We start from the raw sequence: 27,421 nt of genomic DNA on the forward strand, positions 1-27,421 counted from the left end.
TTATCTTAAGTCAACCTTGCCTTTTACTGCCTTCATCTTCTCATTTACATGTAGACACCTTTAGAACATTTGGAGGCAGATTACACACTTTTTTAGGTGAGTGCAGAACAGGATTAGAACATTGTTAAAGTAAATAGCACTTTGTTATGAATATTATGGCATGGAAACATTAGTAACACCTGGGACACAGCTTCTTTGTGCCATTTTTTGATGCCTTTTGCCATTTTTTTTTCAGGTACCAAAAGATGAAACTTCTTGCATAACATATGTGATTAAGCTCTTAATGAATTATTTTCACTTTTTGTGTTATAAAATATCTTCAAAACTGGATAAATACAACAGCTCAACAACATAAATTAGAATGTTATCTGTTAAAAAGAACTGCTCTCCTTAACGTGTCCTTATTTTTTCACTTTTTTTAAGTTCCTTGTCAAAGAAAACGATACTTATTATTCATGAACTTTTAATGATTTTTTTGCATCAACAGTAGACAATTTCCTAAAATAAGGCTTACAATACAGTTTCAATTAAATTTAGTTCTATTACTTTTTAACAATTGGACTGGTCTCTATGCAGCTTTACAGAAGCATAGAATACAAATTGTAAAGCTTAAAATGAAATTAGGGACTAGGGCCATTGCCATTTGATTGCTGGAATAGTGATTATATTTTTCCTTTATGTTTGAATACCATACACATGCAAAAAGCATTTCACTGCATGTCGTACTCTGTATGTATGTGTATGTGACAAATAAAATTTGATTTTTCAAGGCTTTGCCTTTAACTGCATTTCTTATGTAAGGGTCCTTTCCCCACAAAACAACATATTGTCCACCGAAGCTCATGTATTTTATGATATGAGATTGTACATGATTAAGCTTAGCTCAAGGCATACATGAATATATTCGTGATTGATTAATGGATACTGATTAAATGATATTGATTAATGATTAGTAAAATTGTATGTATTGTCCCAGGGACAAAAGGAGGGAACTGTGGTGGAAATGTTTACTTTAGAGATGTTTGAAAGGTCTTGTCCTTCTATGTTCATGACTGGTAGTTATTGCGACTAGAAATTGTCATTGGCAGGGGTTGTTTTCTTAGATTATGACAAGGGCACAGGGGACTGGAGACGAGTAAACAGCTTCTAGTAGACCTTGATAGGACAAGATTAGCTTGATCAGGAGATGAGCAGACGTTCCTCTCTGATACTACACAAGGAGTGTGGTGTCCTGCTGCGCAGCAGAACACTAAACCGTGAAACCTTTTTACTCTTTCAAAACTCAAACTTCCACAACAGTATTTATCTCTGACATCAATCTCTAAAAAGATCAATCCTGAGAAAAAACTCCCTGAGATGATATGAGGAAGAAACCTTGAGAGGAACCAGGCTCAGAAAAGAACTTCATCCTCTATTTAGGTGAAAATAGTTTTTGTGTATTGTTTTTAATACTAGCATGCTAAACAACTTGGCCTAAATTTTGAAGATTTATAGTGTTAACAATACGAAGTAAAAACGTTCTAAAAACATGTATAATGGTGAACATCTGGATTACACTTACATATAATATCGTCAGGTTATCTTCATCATTACTACAAGACCAGGTCTGTTACAACTTGCATTATAAAACCATCACTAAATACATTCAGCGTTTTACTTTTTTAATATTTGGATGTTGATCTTGCATAAATTCCACTCTGTTTCTCAATAATTATTCTGTACAGCCAGCCAAACAACTAATTAGCGTGTGTGTGTGTGTGTGTGTGTGTGTATAAAAAAAAATAAATTACTACTGTTTATTATTATTATTATTATTATTATTATTATTATCTCTGCATGTGTCCCGTTTTGCCATATTATTTATTGAGGCAGCTCCACTACCTGAAGTGACTCTCAGGTTTCACTCAAGTTGCTCCTTGCGTCAGCAGCAGCTGTGATAGAGATCGCTGTGGCCTCGAGAAGACGACAGTAAAGACTTCTAAGAGCTTTTAATCAAGACAAAAAAAGGAATAGTACAATTAAAACCCTGTGGAAATATTAATCAGGTGTGCAAGGTAAAGTATCTGCTGCTGATTTACCGTTTGTTGTGATGGGACAATGTAGGTCAAGTCCCTGAGTCCTGAAGTTTATCCTTATTATTTTTATTGTAAAGACTTTGTTTATTGTTCAATCATTATAATTCATTGTGTACATAAAACATTGGATCAGCTAGCTGTCTTTCTGTGATTAATCAATCAATATTACTAGACATTAAATGTGTCCCACAACAGCAGAGAATCTATTTTTTTTGGACCAGTATTTATAAAGATCTTTGGAGGGGTGTTTTCATTTATTTATTTATTTGTTTGTTTGTTTGTTTGTTTGAATTGGTAAAGATCATTGGAGAGGTGTTTTTTTTTATTTTATTTTTTTTGTTTCATTTCATTTTATTTTATTTTATTTGCATTTTATTTTATTTTATTTGCAAAAGTATTTATAAAGATCTTTGGAGGGGTATTTTTTTTATTTATTTACTTATTTTATTTGGACCAGAATTTATAAAGATCTTTGGAGGGGAGAGTTCATTTATTTATTTATTTGCTTGTTTGTTTGTTTGTTTGTTTGAATTGATAAGGATCATTGGAGAGGTGTGGTTTTTAATTTTTTTTGTTTCATTTTATTTTATTTGCACAAGTATTTATAAAGATCATTGGAGTGGTGTTTTTGTATTTATTTATTTATTTATTTATTTATATTTTATTTTATTTGGACAAGTACTTCCAAAGATTGTTGGACATTATTTGTCCAGCGCAGTATAAATTGTTGTTCTCTGAAGGACTACATTTGCCCTGATGGCTTTAATTACATGCTATAGAGAGATTAAATTGCTAATGCCATCCCTCCCTCTCAGTCTTTTTCTCTTGTGGACACACTTACACACGTATTTAGTCTTTGACGTCACTTTTGCACACGTTTTGCACACTTTTAGGCCTTGATACTTCTCAGTGTTGGGTGCATGCTGTGTACCTTTGGAAAGTGTGTTGTGTTGGGGTCCGTATCCTTTTCCCATCGCCTCAGGCAGGCTGGTGTTAAAAATAGTGTGTGTCTTCATTTTAGGCTTGATTGATGCTGTTGAAAGTGCTTGGTTAGACTCCACTGTTCCTCTACTGTTAATCAGTAACCTTCAGGGGCATCATTATTATTATTATTATTATTATTATTATTATGACAGAGATGCACTCATGTACCGCAGTAGAAATTAGAAGCCAATCATTTTTATGTAGCTTCTTATATCTTTAGAGTTTAAATGAAAAAGTTATGTTCTGGATTTCTCCCTACTAGTTAATCAGCAATAAAGAGCGGAATAAAACCGACTCCCGTTATATTAAATGTATGGATTTAAGCTTGTAAGCTTGTGTCTTAGTGTGCAAGTGGGTGTACATGTGTTAGAGTATTGAGCATCACATGCTCTTGGACACAGAAGGTGTTGGTTTTGGGTTTCTTTCACTGGGGGGACATGTGATCACGGAGCAAGTCTCTACTTCTTTCTCAGCCTAATGCTGGAAGAAAATGGGTGAGGATGTGAATTTCATCCCAAACTTCACATTCTCTAGTCATTTTAAGCTTAATAACAATCCACAAAGCTTTAATTGTACAAAGCTTCTCAGAGAAAATTTTGTCAAGTTTGTCAGGTAATTTAAATACCATCATCACCTTGCAGGAGATGAGCTTTTTGCTGATTGGTCAGAGCTCCGCACCATTAAGATGCATTAAGATTCATCACAACTGCGTATTAGCTGCCATCTTAATGTCTGTGTAAAAGATACATGTTTATGATAAGGAAGCAGAACTAAGCCTGCTAACTGAAGTAGTCTGTTTACTCCAGTCTCATTAGAACTGGGTGAATAATTCAGTGCTAACATCTCATCATACAGCTCTGAGCTTTGAGTTGCTCATCATCAGCTTTGCAAAAATGCTGTGAACTTGAAGCAAGATGGCTTTAGAAGGAGTCGCTCATTGTGACTTATGCTGCCTATAATATGGCACACATACAGCAGTGGATAAAAAGGTCCAGATACTGAAGTTTATTTCCGCCTGCATGCTGCCTGTATTTTTCTGGTCGTCCTTTTCTGTATGTTTTTTCCCTTACGAACAAACAATAGTTATTTAACTATGCATAATGTCTCCAACTGGTCTGTCGTTCCCTAATGCAGAGCATGTAGACAAACTCACAGACCCTTGCATGAGATTTGTAGATTTTAGATTAACACAACACAATTTGAACAGATGAAATATTTCTGGACTCTTTTTTTTTTTTTGCACTGAAAATGATTTGGGGTTTATTTTTATCAAAGAATTTTTTTTCTAGTCTTGCCTCACTGACTTGTCTTGCTTTGTTCACCCAAGCATGTCTGTACGCTGTCTGCACACACACACGCACTCACACAGGCACACACACGCGCACACACAGGCACACACACGCACACAACACCCACACACACACACACACGCACACACACACACACAGGCACAGATACACACACATGCACAAATACACATACACACAGACACAAACACACACATAGACACAAACACGCACACACACACACACATACTCAGGCACAAATACACACACATGCACAAATACACACACACAAGCACACACACAGGCACACACACATAGACACACACAGACACAAACACACACAGACACAAACACACAGAGACACCCACATACACATACATACACACACACAAACACACACACAAACACACGAAGACACAAACACACACACATACTGTCTCCGACACATGGAGAGGAAACAGAAACAGCATCACTCTTACTCTCTCTTAATCTCTTGCCAGTAGTTTATGACTTTTACACCACCGCTATCATATTTTCAGTGACTGGGAAATCTGGCCAATCACAAAGCAGCATCCAGAACATCCAGAACATTCCTAACCTCAGCCCAAGTTTCCCCTGTTCTGTTCCTCAGTTCGATCACATTTTAAAGCCACACTTTATCCTGCTATTAAGAGTAACTTTGATTACTTTGCCGGTGCCCTACAATGAGCACAATTTATGTTTTACAGTCGCAACCAAAAATTAGCCATATGCACATTTTTAGCCATATGCACACACACCTTTACACATTTTCTGTGTCACTGGTTTTAGAGGTGATACAGGGACACCAATGAGGATGCACCACTTTGGTCTTTCTATCTAAAGATTTGCTGATGCTTTTTATCATAACATGGTTCCGGTAATCCCCTGATCTGATAACATAAAACAAATGAATTAAGCATTTTTAGGAATAAAATGAAATGATGCCCCAAGATACAAGGAAATTAAATGGAAGAGATGGGAGATGATTGTATCTTGTCTTGTGCTGTTCACCAGCATGCCTGCCTCCTTAACCAGCCACCCCAGAATGGCATGGTGAAGTTTAATAGTGGTGGGAAAATGGTAGAGAGTATCCTTCATCCTTGGCACGAGCTTCCGAAACAGCAATAGTAGACTGATTGGGCAAACAGATTCGGGGGGTGGGGTGCTTGGGGATGGGTGTTATTTATCGCTTTTTTTTGGGAATGGGGATTTGGTTGGAAGGTTGATGGTCACGCCTACTCATTTGTGTAAGAAGATAATGTGTCATGCATTAAACTGGTGTTCTGACCTGTTTATCATTGTGATGTTAATTAAACAGTATTATAGATTATGGGAGGCAGGAATGAGCCAAGTCATCACGCCTCTGTAACTTGATGCCCAACTTTTGATGGCCTGTGGCAGCTGGGAGGCCATCGTATCTGTTTGTAGGTGTATGTGTGTCATGCTGGTTTCTGTGTATAGGAGTCAGGCTGAGCGTGTGCCTGCCCGCTAAAGAAAGACCGAATCCTTCTGAAGGCGTGTGCGCCTTTAGACCCCACAGACTTAGGTTATGTACATGTGTGCTTGAACTGACACGGCCTAATCTTAATGCCTTCAACACTTAATGCTTTGCCATGCATCGGCATATTGCATGGCCTTTTATTTAACACTTTTAGAACAAGATGTAGACCTCTACGGATACTTACTGTATATACAATATATTTTTGTAGTCAGGAAGGTGCTATGTATGTATATATATATATACACACACACACACACACACACAGTATTATGTAGTACTAGACTATGGACTATAGACTAATTAATATTAATCATGGGTTCTGTGGGAACGTCCTGCTTACACTTCTAATAGCATGTTTCACCTCCCTCTTCACTTTGGCATTGCCCTGGCAGAAGGGTATGGAGTGAGGCATCAGGTTTAAATTGGTCATGGTGCAAACACATCAGCACTTAAGTTTACTTAAGAAGCATATAATGCAGGCTAAATTGTAGGTATTTAAATTCATTCATTCATTCCTTCCCCGAGGCACGGGGAGAACATGCAAACTCCACACACACAAGGGGGAGGTGGGAATCGAACCCCCAACCCTGGAGGTGTGAGGTGAACGGTGCTAACCACTAAGCCACCGTGCCCCCAGGTACTTAAATGGTCTACTCAGAAGGGTACCTCATCCTCATTTGGCTAACACTGGAGGGTGTGATTATCAATTATTATAAGAAATCAGACTGCTGTTCCATGAGGCTTGTAAAACCTCACTTTCTTCTCGCCTCATGCTCATATCTTTGCTACAGAAATCCAGTAGTCTAACAAATCTAGGGCTAGCTTCTTGTCATCTAATCATCTGTCATCTACCTTGGTATATTATTATTTATTTTTTATACACTTTAAGCTCCTTTCTCATGAGATGGAACTCACTTTAGTTATCACTCACCACTCTGTTATATTATCATTTCATAACAAGCGGTTCAACTGCAGTTTATATCAAATTCTAGATTTCAGAGGATTGAATCCCGGACCATTTGTAGTAAATATAATAAATAAATGTATTGGCGTAGGATCGTAGATGATCGGTGTGTTGTGAAATGTTTCTACATGCAAATCCCAGAGGATCCAGCAGAAGGTTGGTGATGGTTTGGAGGTAGGAATGCACGTCTACTCATGAGTATAGATATCAGAGTTAATGATCTGTAGTTATTATTAACTCCAGGACTAGGGTTGAGAAGCTGTGATCTTCAAAGATCCTTTTGTAAAATGGTGGTTGTTGGGTCAAAAATCATCATTTTCCTCTATTCTCATGTTTGATGAGAACATTAACTGACCTGTATCTGCCTGAGCTCTGCTACGTGATTGGCTGATTGGATAACTGCTCAAATGAACTGGTGTTGGTGTTGTTCGAGTAGCTGCTGCGTGTATATTAAAAAGGAATTAAAGCTGATAGTTAATAAAAATATTTCTGTTGACATTCCAATCCAAAATATAATCTGTGTTTTCTAAAAATAATTTATTAGATGTCAGTGTCAGTTTTTCAATGTGCAGGTAAATCCGTCTTTGTCATTCTTGCCAGCTCAGGGTAGAGATTCCTCCGTGAGGTCCTGTATCTTCGCAATGCGAAGATGGCGAAGATGGTCCCTACCACACGCACCAAAGTGTTCCGCCGCTTCACTCCGGAATCACTGGCGGAGATCGAGAAGTTCATCGAGGAGCAGAAAATCAGGGAGGAAAGAGAGGAAGTGGATCTAGAGACCAGGCCAACAGCACCAAGCAGTGACCTGGAGGCAGGGAAGACTCTGCCCATGATCTACGGAGATCCACCAGAGGAGCTGCTAAACACGGCTTTAGAAGACATCGACCCCTTCTACAAAACACAAAAAGTCAGTCTCGAGACCGACACTTACATAAATCCCTCTCTTCTCTTTCTTTCTCTCTCCCTCCACTTCTGTTTATTTAGTTACCTTGTGTTGTTTTTTTTTCCAGACATTTATTGTAATCACCAAAGGCAACACAATCTACAGGTTTAATGCAGAACCGTCCTGTTACATGATCAGCCCATTTAATCTCGTAAGAAGAGCCGCCATTAGAGTTCTCATACATTCATATCCTTAATGCTCCATAAATCAGATAATGTTTGCCTTTAAAAGGTTTTCAGAGCATTACTTTAATTTAACATAAATTTCTGTAGCCTTCAAAAAATCATTGTTGATTTTAGGTATATTTTTACGTAAATCTAAATAAATAAATATAAAGCTTTAAAATAAAAAAACAACACATTTTTTAAAAGCAGGTGTGTGTGTGTGTGTGTGTGTTTTATACAGTATGTTATACATTGAAAATACATTAATATTTTTTAATATATGGACATGCTGATAAATTGATTATGTATAAAAGGGTTAATAAAAGCTTATATTTGATTTGTTTTTGTTTTTTTCCTTTATTTTTTTTTTCAACTTTTCAGTTTTGAAGGTGTTTTGTTCCTTGACTCTTTATTACGTTATTTAGCATGTTCATCATGATCACTATTCTCTCCAACTGTGTGTTTATGACGATGAGCAACCCTCCTGCCTGGAGTAAAATTGTGGAGTAAGTGCAGCTTATTTCATTCATATTTACAATATTCTCATTTTTTTGTATTTATTCTATTAATTCTAGACTGATTACATGTAAGCTAAAATGTTCCCAGCAATTTCTGATTGCTCACAACTCATAATTCTCTAAATTAAAAGAGAAACTTCTTAAAATATTTGTTCATGTGAAATAAATATAAAATATATGAAATTTCAATTCAATCCTCGAATTGTTCAAATTGTGGATTATATTTAAATGGACATTTTTTTGATATTCAAATAATTTTAGATGCTGCATATGTACATCTAAACATTGACTAATAATTTCAACTGTTTTCAGGTATGTCTTTACTGGTATATATACCTTTGAGGCAACAACTAAAGTGGTGTCGCGAGGCTTCTGCATTGGGTCTTTTACATTCCTTCGTGATCCATGGAACTGGCTGGATTTCATGGTGATCAGCATGGCGTAAGTTTATCAGCACATAGAAAATCCATACGAGTTCTGTTCTGCTTTTCTTATTTATTGATGGTGCTGTACATTTTTGCACCAATTTCCAAAAATCAGAGATTAAAAAATTACAAATGTTCCTACAGCCGTCTTGTCTCCGTTTTCTTTGGAATTCCAAATAGAATCTTTTGTGCAGTTTGCTAAGTGATCTTCTTATGCTTCATGTGCAGTTATGCTATTCAGGCACCTTCTCAATGACAGTCAGCTAATCTGCCATTTGACTGAGGTGGTGGACACGTCTATATATAGCATTCATTAAAACGTATCATTTACCTCAGCAACAACCCCCGTTTCAATGCAACAACATGACCAGTAAGAAAAACCTGAGCACTAACCTTCTTTTCAAACCTTTTTTTCTTTATTGTATTTAATGCTGCATGCTGTTGCATTATATTTCGGTCGAGGTTGGCTGTAATAGTTCCAATCCTACACCACAACCACATTCTCGGTTCTACAGAGGGTTGGACAGATCTTTAACAAGAGTCTGTAGTTTTGTATTAAGCAGAATTTGTTTTTTAGGTACATCACTGAGTTTGTTGACCTTGGCAACGTATCGGCACTTCGGACGTTCCGTGTGCTCAGAGCTCTTAAAACGATCACTGTTATTCCTGGTTCGTTTGTTTGCTTTTATTTCTCTCTATTTTAACTGCATCCATCCATAAATATACATGTTCTTTGTCCTTCAATGTTTCATCCTCTTCCTCACTGCTATTCCCTTCCCTCCCTCAGGCTTAAAGACCATTGTTGGAGCTCTGATCCAGTCTGTCAAGAAGATGGTGGATGTGATGATTCTGACCGTCTTTGCCCTGGCTGTTTTTGCCCTCATTGGCCTGCAGCTGTTCATGGGGAATCTGCGCCACAAGTGTATACGCTGGCCCATTTCGAACAGCACGACGGACGACTACAACTCCACCCTAACGGATGAATTCAACCCCACTTTCATCAACACTACTTTTGACTTCACAGCCTATATTGAAAATGAAGGTGACGTTAGCTTCAAGTGGATAGTTTGGGTATTGAAGTGCTATTAAGTGATTTGTGCTATTTAGGGTGCTAAATTAGAGCAGATAAAACACTGGAACAATCAATTTTTAATTGATTAAAAAATCCCAACAACAACAAACCCAATTCATTTCCTGAGATAATATCAGCTAACCTAACTAAACTAATTGCAATGTAGGATAGAGAAATAACAATGAGGTTATTTTGGGGTGATGGTCCAGTGGTTAAGGCGCTGGGTTCCTGATCAGAAGGTCGGGGTTCGAGTCCACCAGCTGCTGAGACATCAACGTTGGGTCCTTAACCTCACCTGCTCCAGGGACACCGTACTATGGCATACTATCGCTCTGACCACATAACCTTGGGATATGCGAAAATGGGGCAGTAGTGGCTCAACTGGTTAAGGCTCTGGGTTGTTGATCTGAGGATCAGGGTTCAAGGCCCAGCACAGCCAAGCTGCCACTGCTGGGCCCTTGAGCAAGGCCCTCAACCCTCCCTGCTCCAGGAGCGCTGTATCATAGCTGCCCCTCCACTCTGACCCCAACCTCCTCAGTTGGGGTATGTGAAGAAAAGAATTCCACTGTGCTGTAATGTATATGTGGCATTAATAAAGGCTTCTATGCCCCTTCTTCTTCTTCTTCTTCTTCTTCTTCTTCTTCTTCTACAACCAAACCCGACACAAATCACACACGTGGATCAAACACTCTCAAAAATAGTAGAAGGAAATAATATAAAGCAGAGATCCATTAGAGAAAGTAATCAGAATACCCAGTTTGATAATACAGATGGCAGGAGTGAATGCGCCTTGTTTAATTATTCTTAAAATGAGAGTCCGTAATCAGCCACAGCGGAGATTAGGTTAGAAGCACAATGAGACTGCTGAGGCGCTAAAAGTGACCATCCTCCATATTTGTTTTTCCTCACTTGGCCCATAATGTGTAGATTTACTGCTTGGGAGATTTAAGCATCTCTCCCTGTATGATAGCGGAGTTTATTTACATAATAATTGATTGATTGATTGATTGATTGATTTCAGATAACCAGTACTTTCTGGAGGGCAGCTTAGATGCTTTACTATGTGGCAACAGTTCTGATGCTGGGTAAGTTTGCCATACAAGTTGTGGATAATTCAATACATAACTCTTTTTTTATATTAAATAAATTTATATATTTACTCAATTTTTTTTTTACCAGAAATCAAAATGGAAAGAATGTAAGATAGATTCACTGCTGTTTTGACAGAAAGTGTCCGGAAGGGTTCACGTGCATGAAGGCTGGAAGGAACCCGAATTACGGTTACACCAGCTACGACACTTTTGGCTGGGCTTTCCTCGCTCTCTTTAGGCTCATGACTCAGGACTACTGGGAGAACTTATTTCAACTGGTAGCACAATCCAATTAGATTTTAATGCATTTAATTATAACTTAAATGCCGAATTAGGTTTTCATTGTATAGTTAATAGCTTCTATTTTTACTTATGCACTTATGCATTACCTTTGAACAAATACTATAATTAAATTTAACATCCTACTAATAAAACTGTCAGACTGTAATGATGAAATTAAAAGTTCTGCAACCTGTTCTGATGCAACTGCTATATTAGGATTTGTTGATTTCTGTAGACTCTTCGTGCAGCTGGGAAAACCTACATGATTTTTTTTGTGGTGGTCATATTTCTGGGATCATTCTACCTCATCAACCTAATCCTGGCAGTAGTTGCCATGGCGTATGATGAACAGAACCAAGCCACAATTGCTGAAGCCCGGGAAAAAGAGGAAGAATTTCAGAGAATGCTGGAGCAGCTTAAGAATGAAGAGCAACAGGTAACACCTATGGATATAATACAGAAGATTTCTTCATTCTCTCTCTCTCTCTCTCTCTCTCTCTCTCTCTCTCTCTCTCTCTCTCTCTCTCTCTCTCACACACACACACACTTTCTCATTGGTTTGTTGTTGACTTTTTGTTGCAGTTGCAAGTTGGTAGCATGGTATCATTGGCCAGTCAGAGAACACAAAGCAATGGGTCAGAAATAGGGACAGATGATGGGGACGATGTAATAAAGGACTGTAATGGCAGGTTTATTCCTCGTCTGGTGATCCATAGAGCCCCAACTTTGAAAAAAGTAAGTAATGCTTGGGTTTTGTTCCTTTCTGTGCCTGTGTTTGTGTTCCTAAGTCAGCAAATTAAGCTCTTTAGTTGTGTTAATAATACAGTTTGATAAAGCAGATTCCTCCCTGTAATGCAATGTATTACGTCAGTGTGTGTGATGTGTAATTAATGCTCTTCTATACACAGGGTTTAAAGAACCAATAACTTTTGAAAGGATTTACATTGCTCAGAATAACTCCTAAGTCTCCAGTGTGTTCTGAATTAAAATCTGAATACAGACCCAGACAAAATTTCTGCCTTAAAATTTCTCTCAATCTTTTAACCTATTAAAAAAATATAAAAAATAAAACTCATTTTTATTTCATTATTGTCTTAATGCATTTTCTTCTGTGCAGTCAGCATCAGCCGACGAGCAAAACGCTGACAGTAAATCCATGTGCTCCCAGCATAGCATGATGCACCTGGAAAACCCTGGGCTCTCTCAGAGAACAGCCAGTGCCATTAGTGTACGCAGCACAAGGGAAGGTAATGCTGGAGAATAAAAAGGCCTATTAATTATTATTCTGTGTATCTTATATAATATTTGGTCACTTCATTTAGCGTCGCTTCATTTCTTTCCTTTAACATTAAGCCACTTTTTTATTAATAATGCTACCCACCCAAATTTGTGGGTCGTTCTTTATCGTGTAATTATATGCTACAAGATTTCATAGTTGATGGTTTTCCTTGTAAATTCAGATGCCAAACTACAATTAAATCGCAATACCCGAACACCATTATGACAGTGATGGTACAGGGTGGGGGAGATCACAAAATGTGCCATGGGGGCATTTCACCTCAATACCCCCAAGCTACTGGCTGGTTAACGTGTAAGAGCAGAGATTAGTCTGGTATTAATATTTAGCACTAGCAGTGAGTGCATTTTGTCTGTAGTTTGTATGGTCCTGGACATTAGATGTGCAGAAAGCCCTGTTGTTCTATCCTTAGTGGTGCTAAGCTTCAGGTTATTTCCAGTGACTGAGATTAGACTTTTTTTCAGACTAGATTAGGCATTTTGCGGTCATCTGCCATTTGTGGTGAACAGAATAAAAGTCACGTGTGAATTGTGTTTAAATTGTTGCAGTTTATTAATTGCAAATTGTCTTCCCTCAGAGTTGGAGGAGGCCCAGAGGCCTTGTCCTCCAGGCTGGTATAAGTTTGCGGATATATTTTTGAAGTGGGACTGCTGTGAACCCTGGATTATCTTCAAGAAATGGGTTAATTTTGTGGTGATGGATCCTTTTGTGGACCTTGGCATTACCATTTGTATCGTACTCAATACACTTTTCATGGCTATGGAGCACTATCCCATGAGTCCAGGATTTGAGCATGTGCTCACTGTTGGCAACTTGGTAGGTACTACACACTCTCCACCGCTTCCATCATACAAAGAGATGTTCTAATACCGAGCAAAACTATATAACTTCACAAGGAATAAAAGAAATCAAAAATGTTATGCAAATGTCTGTAAAATGACCAAAAAAAACAATTCTCCTTATCTTCTTAGGTGTTCACTGGTATTTTCACTGCTGAAATGGTGTTCAAGCTCATTGCCATGGACCCTTACTACTACTTCCAGGTGGGATGGAACATTTTTGACAGCATCATCGTCACTCTTAGCCTGGTGGAGTTAGGCCTGGCCAATGTGCAGGGTCTGTCTGTCCTCAGGTCCTTCCGTTTGGTAAGCCTTAACCGTAAACCCTATATTTAAAGTGAAAGCCTTTTTATTTTCACACAGCTCATACACTGTTAAAGAAACAATAACAACATTACCAGTCCTAGCTAACCTGAGCTAATTGACTAGTCTAGCTTGCTATCTAGAATACTTTTATTATTATTATTATTATTATTATTATTATTATTATTATTATTATTATTATTATTATTATTATTATCGGTAATAAAGATTAAATCAAGATGTGGTTTAACTTCAGTCAAGAGAAATTGAGCTGCTTGTCTGTCCACAGTTAATATTGGACATCACATTGTGTACCAGTAAACATCCTGAAAATAGCTTGATATATAATAAGTTGATATATTTAGTTATATCGCAACATCTCATATATCGTATTTATCACAAAATATCTTTGATTCAACATGTCATACGTTGCTTCATATTCTTTGTAGTCTTTATTTGTATTTCTTTTATATTGCACATTAATGTTCATTCAGGGAAAGATATTCCTTTGCTGTACATTTTTACTGACGTTATATTGTGTGTGTTTGTTTCTTTGCTGGTCTTGCTGGAGGTAGCTGCGAGTCTTTAAGCTGGCTAAATCCTGGCCCACGCTCAACATGCTGATCAAAATCATTGGTAACTCAGTGGGTGCACTGGGGAACCTGACTTTGGTGCTGGCCATCATTGTCTTCATCTTTGCCGTTGTAGGCATGCAGCTCTTTGGCAAGAGCTACAAGGAGTGTGTGTGTAAGATCGCAGAGGACTGCACGCTGCCGCGCTGGCACATGAACGATTTTTTCCATTCGTTCCTCATCGTCTTCCGCATCCTGTGTGGCGAATGGATTGAAACGATGTGGGACTGCATGGAGGTGGCCGGAGCAGGCATGTGCCTTGTAGTGTTCCTCATGGTCATGGTCATAGGAAACCTAGTGGTGAGTACAGATGTGTTTGTTCTCACACTCATGTTTTTCCCAGTACTATAAGTGATGCTATGAAGGAGCACTCAGGAGATCTGATCCCTGGTCCTGGTCCTGGTCCTGGTCCGGATAAACCTGGGGGCAGCTACAACAGGTGTGGAAGATTGGGAGATTGGTTCAACTTGTCATAGTACTTCCTGTTTCTATGTTCATAAAGCTTAAGGGTTATTATAGATATTGACATATAAAACCAGACTTTTATAGCACTGGCGGACTGGAATTAGCTCACACCAGCACTCGAGCTGTGAGTGCAGCAAAAAAAAAAGGGCCTGTCTCATGTCAGCCCGCATACGAGATCGACTCTGTTGTTATTCCTGCACAACGGAATTTTACATTGGACTGGAAGGAATTATTCATTGTGCAATTATTCATTCATGTTTATATGTTTTTTTTATTTATAATTTTTTATTGAAAAATCAACAATCACAAATACAAGAATGTAAACAGAAATTCTCCATTTTCCCTTTTCAAACAACAGAGAGCAGCACCCCCACCCCGCCACCCAAAACACAAACAAACCCCCAGACAAAGACACACACATGCACACGCACAAACACCCCACATCCCCCTGTTAAAACAACTAAAGAAACGGAAGAAAGGTTATGTATACAGTCCAATTTTTGACCAGATTAGAACTTTAATCAGGTAACACCCGTAGTCTCCTAAAATAAGAAATAACAGGTCGCCACTTGCAAAAAAAGGTGTCAGTAGAACCCCTCAGTGTATATTTTATTTTCTCCAACTTAAGAAAAGACATCAAATCTTTAAACCACCGAGACATGGAGGGACATCTTATTGCTTTCCAGTGTAGAAGTATACAACATCTGGCCAACAAAGATGAGAAGGCTAAAACATCTTTGTTTACAGAACTCAGTGATACTGACTCATTGATAATACCAAATATAGCGATCAGTGGGCATGGCGTCAATTGCACTTCAAATATGGAGGACATAATGCCGAAAAAACCTGTCCAGAATGCATGTAATTTTGGGCACAGAAAAAACATATGACTTAATTGACAGGGGGAAGCATGACATCTGTCACATCTGTCCTCAACACCAGGATAGATTTGTGCCTGTTTAGATTTGGAAAGATGAATTCTGTACAAAACCTTAAACTGAATGAGACTGAGGCGGGCACAGGAAGTGGTAGACCGTACCCAATCTACGGCTTTCTCCCACCGTTCATCGCCAAACTGCAGCCCTAACTCCTCCTCCCAAGCGGTCCTGATTTTATCTGTATTACAGCTATTGAGAGATAAAATGAAACTGTATATCTGGGAAATCAAACTACACTGGTGTGGAGTGAACATGACTAAACTCTCCCAAGGTTGCTTGGGGGGTACAGAGGGAAAATTGTGAAGGCATTTAGATACAAAGCTGCAGACTTCGAGATATGAACTGAAAAATGAACTGTAGGCAGAACAGGGGGGCCGAGCGACGTCCACAGCTGAACAGGGGGGCCGAGCGACGTCCACAGCTGAACAGGGGGGCCGAGCGACGTCCACAGCCGAACAGCAACAAATCATCAGCATATAAGGATACCTTATATTCCGCCCCCTTGCGAGTTATACCTTTAAGGTCTAATGAGGATTTAAGTTTAATGGATAATGGCTCAATGGCAAGGGCGAATAGCAGTGGTGACAGTGGGCACCGCTGCCGGGTTCCACGCCCGAGACTGAAATGATCAGAGCTAATATTATTTGTACGAACACTGGCTTGCCGGGATTTATAAAGGAGGTGGATCCAGGAGACAAATGTATCACCAAACCCAAATTTCTTTAATATCGCAAACAGGTATTCCCACTTGACTCTATCAAACGCTTTCTCAGCATCCAATGAGACTACAACCTAAGGGAGCGGAGATGACTGCTTAGAGTAAATTATATTGAAACGTGTACGAGTGTTATAAAATGAATGCCGCCCTTTTATGAATCCAGTCTGCTCCTTAGATATGATACGTGGTAATACATTTTCTAACCGGGATACAATTACTTTTGCCAACACTTTCACATCGGCATTCAGCAGTGACATATTGGTTTTTCTTTTTATTATTTGTAGATTTTAAGCCAAGTGAGTTCATTTAGAAACATTGTGGGTGGGTGTATACAGAAATAACTGTGGGAGCAAGAGGGTGTGGTCAGTGGATGAAAAAATATTCATAGCACTAGATTCAATTACATATATAAGCATATGTAATAATTTCATTATCATGAGCATTAAGAATACGCTTAATAGGTTGCTAGATTGCAGGAAACGGACCACGTAAACCTGCAGATGCATTGTGGCGTGCAGAAATGTGCAGCGTAAGTGTAGATGAAGGGCATACAGATAATACCAACATACAGCAGCTGGGCATACTTTACTGCTGAAAGGAAAGAGGAAATGAAATGGCTTATCTTGGAGATCTAACAAAAGCATCAGCACTCAGCATGAGCAGAAACAAGGTTTTGTGTCACGTCGACACACACCCATACACACCACTTATTCCCATAGCACACTCAGACTCAGCACTGTTTCTCTACTCATGCTTCTATTTAAGTATTATGACTTGAGCCAGCAAACAGTGGTTCTGACCTTGGATATGCACTAAGACACAGCTCAAGTTAGCATTTTGGCACACAGGGAACAAACACAGACAGCTGAGAAGCATAGCAGCAGTCTGGAGGTCTGGATAGGCTCCTGCTTCTCGCTCCACACAGTGCAAAACACATCAGCAGAATCCTCTAACTGACAAGCAACAGAGTAGTCTGGTTAAGAAGCCATACTAACACCCGGTATAGCATGTGAAATGGATCTGTTATAGTTACTAATTACTAAAATGTTTTAATGAAAATAAATATGAATTTTTTGTTGTGCTGTAATTGTAACCTACATCTTAAGAAAGGAAATAAGAATTGCAACGTGAACTAACTTGGTTTAGAAACTAAAGATAGCTTCCTTACCGAGATCTTGCAGACGGCATAATATTTACTGACTCCATGTCATAGAAGACAGGACAAGAACCTGATAGCATGTACGTAAACCAATCACACATTTATTAGAGAACCAAAAACCAGGGGTGATTATTATACTGTAAGATCATTGATCCCTGGTCGGTTTTGGAAACTGCCAAAGCTTATCCGTGATAATCACAAGATAACTAAATATACAGTGAATGTAAACTCTCTACACTGTTTTCTTAGGTGCTGAACCTGTTCCTTGCCTTGCTGCTCAGCTCGTTCAGTGGGGACAATCTATCAGCCAGTGATGAAGATGGAGAGATGAACAATCTCCAGATCGCAATCGGCCGCATCACCAGGGGCGTCAACTGGGTCAAATCCTTTATCGTCAGCTTTGTAGGCCGGTTATTGTGCAGGAAACCTTCCGAGGGCGATGCAAGAGGAGACGAATGTGACGATACAGATAAAAAGGAAAGCTTTTCATTAAACAACCTTGATGAAGGGAAGATAGCAGATGGGTTGACCAACTGTCTGGATGCTCTGTCTCTGAATGTACCGATTGCCAAAGCTGAGTCTGATGATGAAGATGAAGATTCGCAGGCTTCATCAGAAGAAGAGGGTACACACAAAAAGAAGGTGAAATTTATTTTATTTTATAGATTTGTTTTGCTGATCTCACTGATTTTTTTTTTTTACATTTGTTTAAATTATAAACAAAAATTTCTTATTTTGTTCTCTAACAGTTTTTCATCACATGTCGACTGACAGGCCAAAATACGAGTTGTATTAAATGGCTTTAAACTAAAATAGTGGAATAAAACCAAATTGGTTGATTCACAGACCTCGATTCATTGACCTGTATTGACCTGATTTGTTAAGTTAGTGAAGGCATCTACTGTATTTAAAGAGTTCATTAAAAAAATACTAGCTAAGAGTTTTATTTATTTAAACTTTTATTAAGTATGACAGATTTTCACTGGGACAAAACATCTACATACATTTTTTTTAGTATTTGTAGAAAATCTTTCTGGTCTTGGAGTAGCAGCTTTTCCATTGCAGCCTTTCAGGCTATGTGTATGTAGAACTCTTGTTGTTGGTTGTATGTACTTGTACCTGTTTTCTCAGATTTCCTCACCAGTTTCTTTGTTGTTGTTCTACAGTTGAACCTTTCAGCCCGTAGTTTATTCATCCCAGGTAGTTCAATTGTGCCCCTTTCCTGAGACTTGCAGTGTCTGGTCCCAAGGGCGCAAAAAGTTTTTGGAATGTTCAAAATTGAAAATCAGATTGGTGTTTGTAAATGTTTGATCCAGTTGATGGGAATGACCTCTGATGTGAAGAATGTATAGATAAAATCCCAATAAAAATGCAAAGTTGTATAAAAACCTTTTGGTCTCAACTTTAATTCTTATTTTGCTTCACATCAATTCTATAAATCTCTCTTTAGGGTGTTTTGAATGATGGAGACTCTTCAGTGTGTAGCACAGTGGACTACAAACCTCCAGAACCTCCACCTGAGGAAGAGGAGGAAGAGGAACCAGAGCCTGATGATCCAGAAGCTTGTTTTACTGAAGGTATGTGCCTCTGTATATAATCCCCCTTTTCCTTCCTACAGTTTAATTACATCCGACATGATACTATTTATAGAAGACCAATTATTACACGATGCTTTTCTTTGGTCTTTTGTCTCCTGCTCATTTTGTTCTATGTGACAGACTGTGTGAGACGATTTCCATGTCTGACTGTGGACATCACTCAGGGAAGGGGAAAGAGTTGGTGGAATCTGCGCAGAGCTTGCTACACCATAGTGGAGCATGATTACTTTGAAACCTTCATCATCTTCATGATTCTTCTCAGTAGTGGTGCACTGGTATGTCAGAATCTCCAAAGCCTAAAATCACCTAAGACATCTTAATGCATAAAAACTCACAAATTTAGTGACTAATTATGATGCGTATAGTAACGACGTTAAAATTAATTTGAAGTGCATATAGTGTGGTGTGTACGTCTGGGTCCTTGGAAATTAGGGTGACTAAAAATGACTGTAGACCCTGATGTGTGTGTGTGTGTATGTATAGGAGAACATCAGGGGGATTTATTCTTTTGCAGACACTTTTCATCTCTCTTTTAATGATCAAATAAACAAAAAAACAATAATAAGAAAACAACACAAAATAACACTAAAGAGCTCGCATTTTCGCCTCATTCAAGTTCTAGTTCACGCTCCATGCGTGTTTATGTGTTGTGGTCAGGCTTTGCCAGCTTCAACTCTCTGGCTCATGGCCCTTACTGAAAGAAAATACCACACATAAGTAGGCTGCAAGTAATAACATACAGGTGAGAATGCCGTTACCAGCCGGTTAAACACGCATCCTCTTTCCACCCACAGCCAATTCTTGACCCCACCCTATCTACCGCGTACCCCCACCAGCCAACTCGGGCTGAGGAATCATCCAGCCTGAAGCTGGCTCCATCTCAGAGACAGGAAATCTACCACAGACAAGTCTGCCCCTTCGCCTGTGAACCTCAAGTGCCAGAACCTCAAGTGCCAGATACCAATAAATGACCTCAAGTCAACTCAAGAAGCTTTTAGACCTGCACATTTGCATCCTTCATGCGGTGGAGCCACTAAAGTGGGACATGATTATAAAAAAGGAGCAAAGGGGCACTCTTCTGGGTAGTATTATAAGTGTGAGGATGGCCAACCAAACAATTGGCCAATTGATCAATTGGTCACTGCCAATCATTACTATAAGTGACTGCCATTAAAAATTTGCTTCAATATCCATAAAACCAGCTATAACTTGGCTGGGACTGCAAACAAACCAAATAGACAGGTAATCAATATATAACCCAAGCAGAGAGGAAAAGTCTGTTTTTCTTTAGGACATAGGCATCAAGGAATTTGTCTGCTCAAAGTAATTGAGCAGTTTATCAGTGCAAAGATTTGCATGTCCTGGGACACTGTCCAGTGTCTTTGTTATTTCTGCTGAGAGTCAATTGTTGAAGTGCTGCAGTACCACCAGCACAACAATCTGTGCCGTGGTCCTGCTTCCCGGACAGCAGAGGATGAATAGATGATCGTTCAGCTGCTGTGACTCTGGTGTTTGGCTTACTCTGGTGTTTGACTGACTGTACTCGCTGCTTTGCAGTGAGCTTGGCTTCCAAGAGCAAGAGCGGGAGTCACAGGACCAATTCAACCCCCAGTGAGATAGAGCACGCTTGAAATGCTCAGTGGAGGCATCAAGCTTGTCAGTGGAGGTAATTTTCTTGAGTGTCTGGATGGTGGGACTGCAACAGTTTCTGGAATGCTGATCAGTCTTCAGCTTGCTCTTGAGTGATGAGCTTCAAAGTGTGGCTCCACATCACCATCTGAGTCCTCTTCCCTGGATTTGGCACCAGTTTAGAACCCAGTGTGAATGTGTGGTGAAGGTAGACTTGGGAGACTGGCAGATTTTTACTGATTTTGAGCTCCAGGGGTCATTTTATCCTTTTGCGAGTGATTTTCAGTGTTCTTTCTGTAAACTTTCTGGAAAATGAAATGCAAATACAGTCTGAAGACTTAAAATTTACACTCCATGCATGCGTGTATAATTTGTACAGGTTCTGCCAGCTCCGTTTCACAGCACTTGCTAAAAAAATATTGTGCATACATTGGTAATAGCCTAAGCTTGACAATGCACCTTCTGCCAAAGGTGCAACTTTAATTCTTGACTAAGATTTAAAAAAGCAGAAACAAATTTAATTTATAATATTGGACTTTTAATCAGGTATAAAAGCAAACTATAGCATTTAACGAATCAACGGCAATTTAAATTGTACTAAAGAATAAGCCCTGAGTTTTGGAACTTGACTTTTGGAAAGTTTTATTTCAGTAAATCACCATTTTTAATTGTTGTATTATTTATTTTTCAGGCCTTTGAGGACATTTACATTGAGCGTCGCAGGGTGATTAAGATTATCTTGGAGTATGCAGACAAGGTCTTCACATATATTTTTGTTATAGAGATGTTACTGAAATGGGTTGCATATGGCTTCAAGACTTACTTCACCAATGCCTGGTGCTGGCTAGATTTTTTAATCGTCGATGTAAGTTCATTATTTGATATTTTTTTTGGTAGCAGTGTGCTTGTCCAACTGATCATGTAGTTTATATTTCTATGGTTTTAAAAATTAATAGTGACATAACAATGAAATTTTTTTCATCCTTTTTTTCAGGTGTCACTTATCAGTTTAACAGCAAATTTGTTGGGTTATTCAGAGCTGGGGCCTATAAAGTCTCTCAGAACTCTTAGGGCTCTTCGGCCTTTACGTGCCCTATCCAGATTTGAAGGAATGAGGGTGAGTATAAGTTGAAATATACAGGTCTTAGTACTCACATCGTATCTTTCTTCATATGTCTGTACCTCACCCTGAGATCTATGCTTATCATGACCGTCTCATGACTATCTATACAGGTGGTAGTCAACGCATTGGTTGGTGCCATTCCTTCCATCATGAACGTGCTCCTGGTGTGTCTAATATTCTGGCTGATATTCAGTATCATGGGGGTCAACCTGTTTGCTGGAAAATTCTACCGCTGCATTAATACCAGCACAGAAGAACTTGTCCCTATTGAGCTAGTGAACAACAAGAGTGACTGCATAGCACTAATGCTCACTAATGAAACACGCTGGGTCAATGTCAAGGTCAACTATGACAATGTGGGCTTCGGTTACCTTTCCCTGCTACAAGTGGTGAGCTTATGTTTAGTGTAGATAAAATATAAAATATAGATATAAATACAGGCTTGACGTAATTTAGGAACATTTTGTTACAATATTTGGAAAATATGTATCGTCATCGGTTGCAGTTCAGTCCTTAACCTGTTTATTGTTCAGAAAAAAAGATTTTAACTTTGATTGTTCTGTCTTTATTCCCTTGCTTCAGAGGGTACATGGTAATTCTGCGTTTTAACCTTAATAGTGTGTAGCTTTTGTTTTGTTTTGTTTTGTTTTTTTCCAAATACTGAAAACTACTTTTCTTGTCATAGGCCACATTTAAAGGCTGGATGGACATTATGTATGCTGCAGTGGATTCTAGAGAGGTGACTCATTTGTCTTTAAAAATTTATAAATATCTGCATTAACCCTAATTAATGAGGCTCCGGAAATCTGTTCTTTTTGCTGCTCTCTATTCAGGGTTACCAAAGCAGATTGTGTCATCTGCATATTAGAGTAGTCACAGGTGTTACACCAGTTGCCCTTACTGACGCAGCCCTCCCATTTCATCCGGACTTGGGAGAGTTAACTCCTCAGTGTCTAGACTTGCTCCCTGAACAGGAATTGAGCCTGGGCTGTGGAAAAGGAAGGATTCCTTATACCTTTTTTGTACACACAAAAATATAAATGTAATACATAAACAGGAATCATAGGGCATGTTGGCCTGTAGTTAGCACATTTGATTCACCGCTCCAGGGTTGGGGGTTTGATTCCTGTCTTCCTGTCTTACTTCAACTCCAGTCCAAAGACAGTGTTATAGGCTGACTAGGATTTCTACATTGCGATTTGCCCTGTGTTAGCCTGGCATCCTGTCCAGGTTGTACCCTGTTTTGAGTACTGGGATAGACTCCAGGTTCCCTAAGATCCTGTAGGCTAAGCGGCTTAGAGAATGGATGGATTAAAAAATTTATGCAAAGTTCAATTCATAGGGTATGGTGTATGAAAAGGTTTTCGTGGCCTCTGATTGAGGATACAATCCTTGATGGAGCAGCATCTTGCACCTTTATTATTATTACACCTTTGAAAGAAAATATAACTTGATTAATTATATTTCAGAATTTTTCTATATATTTTTCTCAGTGTGACAATTTCCTTTAAATTACTTCTTTCTGTTTCCTTGCAGGTGGAAGAACAGCCATCATATGAGATTAACATTTATATGTATCTGTATTTTGTCATCTTCATCATCTTTGGCTCCTTCTTCACCCTCAACCTTTTCATTGGTGTCATCATTGACAATTTTAATCAGCAAAAGCAAAAGATGAGCACCAGCTCTTTTTTGTTTTTTAAATTCTAAAAACATTGATTTACCATAGCTAGAAAAAAATAATTGTGTATTTGTTATTTTTTCTGTACTTCGGTGGGGAAGATCTGTTCATGACTGAGGAGCAGAAAAAGTACTACAATGCCATGAAAAAGCTGGGTTCCAAGAAGCCTGTCAAACCCATACCTCGCCCTGCGGTGTGTATAAATCACTCGGAATAAACTGACTGCATTCTTTGTGCAGTCTTGACTATTTTTTGACCCTACTATCAGACATTTATCTATCGCTCAGCATGGTTACTGTTCTTTCCTAATAGTTGACCATTATGTTCATCACTTTCCAGAATAAGATCCAGGGCTTGGTCTTTGACCTCATATCTCAGCAGTTCTTTGACATCTTCATCATGGTTCTCATTTGCCTCAACATGGTTACCATGATGATTGAGACAGATGACCAAAGTATGGAGAAAGAATACGTTCTCTATCAGATTAACCTCATCTTTATTGTCGTATTCACCGGGGAGTGCATCCTCAAAATGGTGGCGCTGAGACAATACTTCTTCACTGTTGGATGGAATGTGTTTGATTTCATCGTTGTCATCCTTTCTATAGCTGGTAGGTTATCTACAGCAAATATACAGTGCTGTTCCTATTGCTTCTGAGACTGTTTGGTGGAATCGTATATTGTTTTTTTGTCTGTTTCCCCAAAGGTCTCATGCTGTCAGACATAATTGAGAAGTACTTTGTGTCCCCAACGCTGTTCCGTGTCATCCGTCTGGCTAGAATTGGCCGTGTGCTGCGTCTTATCAAAGGGGCGAAAGGAATCAGGACGCTTTTATTTGCTCTGATGATGTCACTTCCTGCCCTGTTCAACATCGGCCTGCTTCTCTTCCTCATCATGTTTATCTTTTCCATTTTTGGCATGTCTAACTTCGCCTATGTAAAAAAGGAGGCTGGCGTTGATGACATTTTTAACTTTGAGACCTTTGGGAATAGCATCCTTTGCCTATTTGAGATCACGACTTCAGCTGGTTGGGATGGGTTACTGCTCCCAATGTTAAACAGCGGTCCTCCTGACTGTGATCCTGACATTGAAAACCCTGGAACAGAGGTGAGGGGCAACTGTGGCAATGCAGGCATGGGCATAATGTTCTTCTGCAGTTACATTATCATGTCTTTCTTAGTGGTGGTCAACATGTACATTGCCATCATCCTGGAGAACTTCAATGTTGCCCAGGAGGAGAGCGGTGACCTGCTATGTGAGGACGACTTTGAGATGTTTAATGAGACTTGGGAAAGGTTTGACACAGAAGGGACGCAGTTTTTGGATTACAACCACGTGTTTGCCTTTGTCGACGCACTGCAAGAACCTTTGCGTATTCACAAACCGAACAGAATCGCTCTGGTCAATATGGATCTGCCGGTCGTAATTGGCGACAAAATCCACTGTCTAGATATTTTGCTGGCCGTCACCCAACATGTCCTCGGAGACACTACTGAGATGGCAGCCATGAGGGTGAGCATTGAGGAAAAGTTCAAGATGAACAACCCAAGTAAGGCCTCCTTTGAGCCCATCGTCACCACTCTGAGGAGAAAGGAGGAGGAGCAAGCAGCCATTCGGATCCAGCAATCGTACCGTAAACATCTCCTCAAACGCTCTATCCGTCACGCATCCTTCTTGCATCGGTCCACGAAAAGAAAAGTGAGGCAGCATGAGGCTGAGGAGCCACCCGAAACAGAGGGTTTGATAGCACGCAAGATGAATGCTCTCTACGGAAGCAATGCAGAGCTGGCTATGGCTTTGGAGCATAAGTCTAGGCCTACGCCAGTCAAACCCGCTTCATCTGGTCTCACAGTGCCAGTAAACCACCAGCGGGCCCAAGGCCGACAGAGAGTAGTGCCAGTAGAAGTAACGAATGAAGTAATTCTCCGTTCTGCACCCACAACTACACAGGACTCTTCGAGGCGAGAGGTGGCCACAGCAAAAGAATCCAAATTATAGTAGAGAGACGTGTTAACCTTTTTTACGCAGAGGGCGATGTGTTAAACCGGAGTATCACCTGCACAAAAAGAAATCATACTGATGCTCTAAAACACACATCAATTTTAGAGAGCCATTAAGGTGATGTTTATTGGTGTCCAGTAGCGATATATACAGTATATATATATATATATATATATATATATATATATATATATATATATATATATATATATATATATATTTTTATCCCAATAGAACTTTGTTTGAGCCGATTTGCTTTGTTGATCTTCCTGTTCCTTATCATCCTGTGAACCTTAGATTAGTCACATTATTGCTGCATTTCTTAAAAATATCTGCAGTATTTTTGTGCATTCATGTTTACCATTTGAAGGTGTCCACTACACTTTTTTTACTGAAATGTATTTCCTGACCCTTCACCCTAGTACTGCTTTAACAAGTCCCTGATTTGTCTTGGGGCCTCACTTTCCTTCGCACTATTTTTAGTCCCCAGTTCATGGCCTGCCAGTTTCAGTTCATGGGAGGTACGTATACTGTCACATTGGGCACTATTTGCAACTGCATAAGGCATACATAACCAGTACAGTACAGTACATACTTCCTGTAGTGTATTCTTGTAGAGAATGCACTCAGTCAACTGAGTCATTTAAAAGTCATTGATGAAGTTGCCTTAATTTGAATTAATAAGAATTTTACTGCTATTCTCATGATCATGACACAAAAAAGGTACTATGGTCAATGACTATGGTTGCTAAAGGGGGTGTGGTTCACATGAATACATCAGCAAGGGGCGTGGCTTGGATCTCCACTCATATAAGCTCTTCTTACTAGTTTCAGCACAGTTATGTACAGTAGTAATGATGTACAGTTCGATGCATTTGTTTTGTCTTTCCGCAATCTTTTGTGAGCCTTATATTGGCTCATACCTTTTTTCTGTGATTGAATCATTTTTGTCTGTGTCGGCTATCAGGATAAAACTGTTCGGTCAGATATAATTACTGTATATTAGGTTGGTAGATATTTTTAGTTGATTATCAACAATTAAATAGCAACAAAATAAAAGTGTATGAAAATAAGGGGAAGAATAATACATAAGGAGGAAAACTAGAGGCCTTAGTCCTTCAAAATAAATGTTATTAATATAAATAGAATTAGTTAACATTATATTAGTGTAATAGTTTAATAGTTCTAGTCTTTCATTACATAGAGCCATACTTTTTATGTATGCTTAATGAAGTTGCACTTTGTGAACTTTGTGACCAAAATTTTAACAAAAAACAAACCAACTTTTTATTTATTTATGTTTATTTATTTATTTATTTATTTTTGTTAAACACCTTCCCTTGTGAGACATGCTCATTAGATTAAACTGGCTGATATTAGATATCAATATATCCTTATTGTAAGGGTTCTTCGACTTTTTTTGTTCTCAAGCTATCTTTCTGGAATACCTAATAAATAGATAAAACATAAATATAGGATTTTAGGATTAGGTTTAAATTAGATATAGCGTGTCAAGCTATGTATTTTTTTTTATGTATTTCCAGAAACTTTGTTCAGAGTAGCACGGAGTAGTTAATATTTCTAGACTGTAATGTTATTGTATAATGTTTACAGTTTGTACTGCTATTAAATGTAATATTACTGAATTCAGTGCTTGCGGTTTATGTGTTAAGAATCATCATAGACAGCTTCTTAGTTCAAATAATCAGTGAT

General features: G+C 38.8%; 1 protein-coding gene across 1 annotated transcript; it reads left to right on the forward strand.

The window, feature by feature from the left end:
* Window positions 1–1,953: 1,953 nt before the first annotated feature.
* scn4aa (sodium channel, voltage-gated, type IV, alpha, a) lies at window positions 1,954–25,807 on the forward strand. The gene is made up of 26 exons (XM_060863934.1): window positions 1,954–2,054; window positions 7,432–7,738; window positions 7,842–7,960; window positions 8,355–8,444; window positions 8,769–8,897; window positions 9,459–9,550; window positions 9,669–9,923; window positions 10,975–11,038; window positions 11,181–11,322; window positions 11,562–11,762; window positions 11,909–12,061; window positions 12,444–12,573; window positions 13,201–13,439; window positions 13,595–13,768; window positions 14,341–14,697; window positions 17,927–18,319; window positions 19,128–19,254; window positions 19,396–19,550; window positions 21,596–21,769; window positions 21,899–22,021; window positions 22,138–22,416; window positions 22,713–22,766; window positions 23,564–23,701; window positions 23,797–23,901; window positions 24,048–24,318; window positions 24,414–25,807. The coding sequence occupies exons 2-26, from the start codon at window positions 7,481–7,483 to the stop codon at window positions 25,703–25,705; spliced, it is 5,514 nt and encodes a 1,837-aa protein (XP_060719917.1). The 5' UTR covers window positions 1,954–2,054; window positions 7,432–7,480; the 3' UTR covers window positions 25,706–25,807.
* Window positions 25,808–27,421: the final 1,614 nt, after the last annotated feature.

This window comes from Tachysurus vachellii, chromosome 2 (assembly GCF_030014155.1).
Source record: "Tachysurus vachellii isolate PV-2020 chromosome 2, HZAU_Pvac_v1, whole genome shotgun sequence".
NCBI classification, from domain to species: Eukaryota; Metazoa; Chordata; class Actinopteri; order Siluriformes; family Bagridae; genus Tachysurus; species Tachysurus vachellii.

Bases quoted from the DNA above. Each gene is read 5' to 3' on its own strand.
- scn4aa (XM_060863934.1), top strand. From the start codon at position 7,481: ATGGCGAAGATGGTCCCTACCACACGCACCAAAGTGTTCCGCCGCTTC. The intron at 7,961-8,354 runs ATATCCTTAATG...ACTCTTTATTAC, and splicing joins ATTAGAGTTCTCATACATTC to GTTATTTAGCATGTTCATCA. The intron at 19,551-21,595 runs GTATGTCAGAAT...TTTATTTTTCAG, and splicing joins TTCTCAGTAGTGGTGCACTG to GCCTTTGAGGACATTTACAT.